The 8425-nt window shown below is 38.4% G+C and overlaps 1 protein-coding gene across 1 annotated transcript; it reads right to left on the bottom strand.

The window, feature by feature from the left end:
• Positions 1–2214: 2214 nt before the first annotated feature.
• On the bottom strand, positions 2215–7267 carry VIP (vasoactive intestinal peptide; the record flags this gene model as incomplete). Its single annotated transcript, XM_079550332.1, has 6 exons — positions 2215–2241; positions 2865–2979; positions 3676–3795; positions 5220–5324; positions 5774–5914; positions 7155–7267. 6 exons carry the CDS (start codon positions 7265–7267, stop codon positions 2215–2217), a joined length of 621 nt encoding a protein of 206 aa, XP_079406458.1.
• Positions 7268–8425: the final 1158 nt, after the last annotated feature.

Raw genomic sequence — 8425 nt, 5'->3', positions numbered from 1 at the left:
TAGCAATAGTCAAAAAAATTTCAAAATGACAGAGTACAAATTTTTGAGAACTTTTCCCCATTAATCCCAAATTTTATCATATGTGAAGGCTCCATCTAAATGAGAACAATAAACTGTAAATTCTGTCTCTTTCAAGGAGGTGGGAGATGGATCACTGGAGTGCTATGGCTTGTATCATTCATGAATATGCATTTTATAAGTTGCACATGCAGAGATGCATAGTTTTCTTACTGCAGGAAGTAAATAGTTCCTTAGAACATAATCCAACCACTGAAGTCTAGAATTTTAACCAAATGTAGATGAATTCTAATTACTTAGCTGCAAACTTCCAGTTTCTTATTAAGATATGATACTATAAACGTAAAGTAATGGGGATTGGAGACTTCTTTGCTTTATCTTCGTAATATAACTGAACAATCTTCAGTTAAAAATATTTTCCTCCAATAATGTCGAGTCGGCACTTACTGGAATCTCTGTTCTTTCAGATAACTGTAGCACTGATTCAAACCAGTAATGGTTTGCCATGGTACTAAAGTGATTTAACCTCCATATATTTTGAAAGTTATGCTAATTCTGAGGAAAAAAAAAAAAAAAAAAAAGTGTCTTCAGATCCTTTTTATATTTAATAAGTAATTTCATCATCACAACTACCGACAACTAAATGTAGAATCAATGTCTTTGGACATCAAATGAGTCAAGAGACACATTCTTCTTTGCACGCTTTGGCAGTTCCAAAGCATAGCATTCATCACTAAAAACAACTGATACATTCATAGTCTTAATATAAATTCTATGTTGTGAACTACTGAAAATATGAAGTAAAAAGAAAGATACTGTCAACTAATCTGCCATTCTTTTACATTTCTGCTGTTTGGTAAACTACTAGAAAAGCATATCTTTTTTTGTAATGAATTCATTTTTTTGTAATGAAGTTTTAAGACACTTCACACATTCTTTTGCTCAAATTTTTAAACTTGTTTAAGAAGATATCTGCGCATGCACATGTTTTATCGTATGGACTTATCTGAAGTTGTACCACACCTAAATTAAGCCAGATAACTAGTAATAATGGGCTCTTTTCAGCTACACACTCATTTTCAAATGAATTTATTGAAGTAAAGGATTTACAGCATATGGACTTACAGACTTCTCATTTGTTTAACTCGCATCCATATGTACAGCTTTCAGTAGAGAACTCTAGAATAGTATTTACAATGTAAATATCAACTTTTGTTACATAAGAAACAAATATATCACAACTTTCACTTCACAACATATTTGTTCAGATTTGATGACTAAAGTCATCTCTTTGAAATACTATGTGGAACTCAAAAATAACTTGTTCTTGTTGAAGAATTTTCTAGGTGTCCTTCAGAGGTCCTGAAATGCAAAGGAGAAATATGTTTTAATAACCACTTTGGTAAGTTATTGCATCATGAGGTGTATAAAAGCAAACAGCAAACAAGAACTAACAGCTGACAGAAAACAAATTTTGCACTTAGAACTGATAAGTATGAGATGGAGCTCTTGGTGGGAACTTGATAAACCTTGCAGCCAGTAGGTAAGGTTGTAGGACCAAGAATAAAGATTGAAGGGTTAGACAAAAAATCATACTGTGTGTTGGCCTACAGTGCAGCATGGATCCATTTAAAAATAACTTCCTTCAGACAGATATGTAAATTCAGGCTCCTTGATGCACACTGCACCAATATTTGGGCACTATGATAAAATGATCAGTAACAGTCAGTGCTAACTTTTCACCAACAGAGAGATCTGGGTCGTCAGTACAGCTGATGAAAAAGGAAAGGATTGAAAATAATTCCAGGAAAACACACTGTGCTGGTATTCTCTCATAGTTAGTCAGTGCCAGAAATTTTAGAAGGTGCTTAATATGGAAGCAGATAGTCTAATCATGTGTAGAAAGAACATTTATTTTCTGAATCTCAGCAATTAGAAGTATTTTTGTTCCTTGAAGCATAAGCAATTTTTGTCTTTTCCAATATTTGAAATCTTTAGAGTAACTGCCATATATATGTAAAGGGAAAGAAAATTTTATTTCAGTCTCTGAAAGAAACAATTTGGAAAAATGCACTTCTTCTTTCTCTGAAAATGTTATCTTCAAAATCATGCTTTGTTTATTTGTTTTTTTCCTGTATTTGTAGCCTAATTATCAATATTTTAATACATTTGTGAGAATATAGGCCTGATTCAACTTTATGTTACCCTGTCAATTTTATGTCCCTGTGATATGAAGGATTTGTGTTTAAGTAAAAAACAAAAACTGTTTGTGGATGAGCTTAAAAATAGTAATAGCTAAATGTAAAGCTGTAACTGCAGTATTTGCGTGCCAGATGAAATATGTGCAGCAGACTTCAGGTTGGAGTCAACACTTTTTTAATACCAATGGTTCACACTGCTTATCCTCTTACTTCTTGGGCAACTCTTAATGAGGTGGGCTATGTTAAACAAAATGTGCAGCCTTTTTTTTTTTTTTTTTCCAAACAAAAATTAAAAGAAATATTATTGAGATTGTTCTCTGAAGAAATAATAATCTTTGTAATTAAAAATGAGTTAATTCTCATCTTAGGCCACAGTGCATACAAGTTGAAACACCCAAGTGAATTAGGTACATTATTAACAGTGCCATTTAATTAGAAACTTTCAATAACAGCAATCATGGGATAGTTTAATTATTATTATTATTAAAATGATTATTATAGTCACACACAGTCCCTACAGAAACAATGAGCATTTCACGGAACATGGCCCTTTCTGCTTTTCTGATAGGTATATTTGATGCATGAGTGATCTCACTTTGTGGGTAAAGTTAACTAATAGCAAAAGGAAAGAAAATCTGGGCATACCAATGGGAGGTGGCTCAGCAGTTCATCTACAGAAACATCATCATAGTTTTCTGAAAAGGAAGGTTCAAGAATTTCTGCTTCATCTCGAAGTTTGGCTGGATTTAACTCTTCCTGGCTGTTGTGGATCAGAAACATGTTTTATTGTCTTCAGAAGAAAAAGCAAACAAGCAAACAATGCCATGCTCTAACTGTAGTTATAGTAAATGTTTTAAACTTTTACAGAAGTTATAAATCATATGAAATAGCACATTTAAAAAGTGAAGGGACATAACACTTAAAAGAGGTGGTCTAAACATGTGAATATGCAATGGAATACAAGACCTAAAATATACAGTGGCAACTTCTCACCTACACTGACTAGCACACATATTCTTTTGGGAACTTCTAGACTTTCTGTCATTACATGAAAATAGAATTTCAACAAATACTGTGTTTTCCTTTAAAAAAATTGTTCATGTTCCATAGTTTTTCATGTTTTTTTTCCCTTAGAATGTTAATATATACATAAAATATTAAGATTATGCCAGCAACTTTTTAAGATTGCCAGATGCTATCTCTTCTTTATTATTTTACTCTAATCTGATTGTAGCATCTGTTTCAGTCTGGAAGAAAATGCTGTCTGTATTTGAAAATCAGGTTATATCTAAGTTAAAAAGTCATTAATGCTCACCATCTTTCTTTGTCCTCTTTGTATATATATATATTTATATATATATATATATATATACACACACAGGTATAACTCATAAATCTTATCTTTTAATAACATACAGCTATGGGAAATAAACACATATTTTCTCTCTTGTGGTACCTTCGTTTTCCAGTTAGAACTGAGTTTAAGTATTTCTTCACAGCCATTTGCTTTCGAAAGCGGCTGTAGTTGTCAGTGAAGACAGCATCAGAGTGGCGTTTGACAGGACTGTCCTGGGAGCTGGCAATGTGCAACAGTCACGAAGGAAAAAAATAACAGACAATATCAGTTTAAAAGAAGATATTATTAAATGAGTGAAATAAACTTTATAATGTTAAGTTAAAAAAAAAAATCAAATTTTTGATTTCAGTGTTCAGTTCCAGCTATTTGGATCTTTCTGCTCTTGGAAAGAAGTCATTGACTCTATTGCTTATTATATGTCCTAATAACAAGGAACAATGACTTTAGAGACTTCTGTTAAATGAGTTCAGTAGGATCAAGTGGTTGAATGGGAAATTCACACCTTTTTCCTATGTATTCCCATAGCAACTATTATTATTTTTTAATAAACTGACTTATTCTAATTTCTTTTATTCATGTTAATCTATTTCAGTTCATTATCAAGGCAAGAACTGGTTTAAGCCACTGTAATCTCTTAAAGGACCTGGACGCCATTCATACTGAACTCTGTGAGGACTGAGCCTTCCTATGAGGAATGGAAGAGTGTAACATTACACATATAGCTGTAAATATTGTTTTAACAAAGTATTAGAAGACAAAACATCCTCTGTGAAATCCAGACTTGGAGGCTTAATTTTGAAGCATAATCTTGGGAAACACGGTCCTGTTCTGTTCTATGTTACTTTATGGCATATGAGAAACTGGCATTATATGTTTTGCACAAAGGCAGAATTGATACAAATGGGTAAAAATGGTGAACTTAATTTTCATCCAGCTTTCGAGCAGATGAAGTACACTCTCCTAGGAGCTGTTACATTGGGTCAGACTAAAGTACCATATTATTATATTCCCAAGAGTGCTCAGTAGATGCTGCTTAGAATATGAAAGCAAGAGAAGTACAGAATGATCCTTATCAGCACCCTGAGACCATTGGTTTATTAACAGCCTGGTTTGTAATTTGCCTGCAGAACCCCTCTCTACAAATTTGCCTCATTTGTATCCTTCAGTGCATATTTCCCACAGTGCTCTGGCAATGCATTCTATGGTAGCAAAAAAGAAAATCATCCCATGTTGTTACTGTAAACCAATCATTTCTTTATTTCATTGAGTATCACCCTGATGTTATGTAACTGCTGAGTAGTCAATAATTTTCTATTTACTTTTGCCAGTTGTCCACCAAGCCAGCAAAATTACCACCAGACAGAGAAAAAAGAGATAACTGGCATGGTAATCATTAAACATTGCCACTATTTATAAGCAGTACAGTGTCTATTGCTATATCCTTTGCAGCTGTATCAGAAATAAACAGTAATGTATTCATTCAGTAACAAAACCCACAAAGTTGTCAATAGGATTTTCAGCTCCCCATTATTATATCTATTGCCCTTTCATTTCCTTTAATGAGAACTTAGTTACAGAAGGGTAGAAAAAATGCCAATGAAGCAGCTACAACAAAACTCTGCCTAATGCAAGTGTCACCTCACCTAACTCGTTTTCTAATAAGCGAATGCAGATATCTCTTCACAGCAAGTTTAGCCAAAAGATGGCTGTAGACACTGGTGAAAATTCCATCAGCATGCCTTGCATTTCTGAAATGGACAATAAATAAACTCTACGATACAAACTGGGTTTATATCATTGTGATAATGTTCATTTTGCAAACATACTGCTTTCCTTATCTATTGTACATATTAAATTAAGCTAATATCATAAAACGACTTCCAGATTTTCACAGTATATTGTTTTCATCCTTCTTGGGAAGTGAATGAGCTCATCTTGCCAGAAAGGCAATGCAGTCAACATTTCTGCAGACATTCCTGCTACTACCAGTATTCAACCAGAGGCCATGGTTGGTTTTTTTTTTTTTTTTTTTTTTTTTTTTGTTTTGTTTTGTTTTGTTTTGTTTTGTTTTGCTTTATTTTTCTCTGTAATAGATTCTTCCTTTTCTATGTCTGCTTGAAAATGAATGTGACTGATCTTTTGGCATAAATCAAGCAATGCATCACCATTTGCACTTATGATTATAAAAGAAACTCACCTATCAATAATTCTGGACAAATCAAAATAGAATTTCTCATTTTCAGGTAGTGTGTTCTGCAAAATGTCTGATTCAGACTTTAGGGACCCGTGGGCGCGGTCAGATTCACTGGCTGCATCAAAGGGCAATCTGTTTCCCAGTCTAATGGAGAAGAAAAGCAATGAAATACAGCTGGCTGGAGATATGCAACAATTCACTGACACTTAACATTCCAGCTTGTGGCAAAATACATATCTACCTACTTCTTTAATCTGCAAAGCATTTTGAAGAAGTTTTTACGAAACAAAATCACTGTCAGGTATAATTCTTGTGCAGTGATAGAGTAACTGACAAAACAGATCTTCCTTCACATATGTTCATGAAATATGTTTTCATTATACACGGTTACCTCCAGTGAACACAGCAATTACAGCTCAAGTGAAAACTGTGAGGCTTTAAACAGCTTTATTTTATATGAACAACTGCTTTATTGCCCACCTCCACCCATACAAAGTGGAAGGAGTTCTGTGAAGTACTTACCCTTCAGCTAAGACCTAAAACATGCATAGGAGTGCTTATGAAACAGTTCTCAGGCCTTCTTCATAGGAAAGCAAACACATCCCCCAGAACTTCAGATACAAAGTGCAGTCGTGACTCTTTTAACACTGTTTCTACTCTCTGCTGTTTCCTTTTCTAGTTGCAAGTCAAAAACTGACCCAAACCTCTAAAATGTATCACTGCAAATGCTCCGCATAACCTGCGTTACATTTACTTCACATATTCATAAACTGCTTTTCCATGTGGTATGTTACATTCTACCAAGGACATCCTGAAAGCCTGGAAGTAGTTTGGTATCAGAGGTTCCTTCTGCCTGCTGCTGTATTCCACTGCTATGCTAAACCCCAGCATGTGCAAAACTCACGTGTGAGAGCTAGAAAAGATTTTTGCGCTACTGATTTGGCAGTCACTATAGCAGTTGTATTACTTGCATATTCGAGGTGTTTAAAAGTTGTCTGATCAAAATAGCAAAGTCGTGGCTGTGTAAAAATAACCAACCTGATCACAAGTCTTGGAAATAATTCACTGTACATTGTTCTCCTATAGTCTTATTTTACTTGCATTCCTCTTACATGTATGTAAAAAACACTTCACACCACCTGACTTAATCTAGTTAAATAACTAATAGAAACTTCTGCAATTCGAGGCATGCAGCTTTCCAAAAGTACACATCTATACGAGTAGATCATTTCCCTTCCTTCAAGATTTGGGGAAAAAGTCAATTTTTTCCCTACGGACGCCTGTGCTTTTGTGCTTTTATCTCCTAGCTTTCCCATAAGGAAGTCTGCGCTGTCGGCGGACATCCATCTCCCCTCGCACCCCTCCACCCGCCCCAGCCCCTTACCGCGGCACAGCAGGGAAGGCGGCGCCCCGCGGGGGCAGAGCCCGCGCCCTCCAGCAGAGGGCGCTGAGGAGGGCGAGGGCGAGGAGGAGCGGGGAGGCGCCGCGGTGCTCCATGGCCGCCACCTGCGGAGGGAACAACGCAGCCGTCACCGCTCGCACCGAGACCGGCCCTGGCGGGACGGATGCCGCCAGCAGTGGGGTCAGCCGGACTGACAGCGGCCGTTTGCGGACAGCAGCAATGCCCGGGACTTAGCGATTAAGAACCCCCCCCCAATTAATTGATAAATAGACGGATAGAAGGATATGTATATGGTAAAAAGGAAGGGCATCTTCCCGGCTACCCAGCCTCGCATCAGCCAGACGGCTGAGTTGAGGAACGGGCAGAGTTACTCACGGAGCCGCGAATTCGTCGGTGGGGCTGCTTGGGAGGGCGCTCCGCTACGCTGTGGGGATGGCGCCCTGTCCCGCTGCGCGGCTGCCGAGCGGAGCGGCTGTCGGGGTGCGGCAACGAAGAAAGGAGGGCGAAGAGGACGAGATGGAAGAAGAGGAGAGCTCCGTCCCGCCGCACGATCTGAGCTGCCCGCCGCGCCGCCGCGTTTTATAGCGTTTACACGTTTCTGCTTCCGAAGGAGCAATCACGTTACTGGGGAGACGTCACCCTTCCCAAGGGGATGGCCGCTTTGTTCAGGACAGTCAGAGACTTATATTTAATTCATGAGCAGCCGCGCATTCTACCTCTTCTCCCCCTCCCCCCCCGTTATTTGATTTCCATTAATGAGTTAGTTTTGTGGGGAGCAGAGCCCCGTCGGCAGCGCGGTTTCGCCTGGTGAAGCACAAGAGCAACGGGATACTCCGTGGAGCACCGCTCCCCGCGACCCCCAGGGCTGCCTCCCCAGACCTCACTACTCCGGAGTGCCGCCCCGCGGAACCCCCTGATCCAGGGCTGCTCCTTCCAGTGGCCGGTTTTTTCTGTCCCCGTCCCAGCACCGTCCCCTCCAGGTCCATGCCCGTCGGATGAGTGGTGCAGAGCCTTTGCACCAGATCTGTGCTGGAGGGAATGGACCTTAAGCTCCAAACACCATATCTTGCTACGAACTTCAGCTTTTTTTTTTTTTTTTTTTTTTTTTTATTCTTCTTCTTCGTGTGTGTATGTATGTGTGTGTGTGAAACCTGGGGCAACTGCTCCTCCTCATGTGGTTCAAGCCCAAACCTCGGGTCTAGGGTTACCGTCCAGTAAGAGGGAAACAGAAACAGACAGTTTCAATCTTTCGG

This window comes from Tetrao urogallus (genome assembly GCF_951394365.1).
Source record: "Tetrao urogallus genome assembly, chromosome: 2".
NCBI classification, from domain to species: Eukaryota; Metazoa; Chordata; class Aves; order Galliformes; family Phasianidae; genus Tetrao; species Tetrao urogallus.
This window is presented reverse-complemented; position numbering and strand designations above follow the sequence as displayed.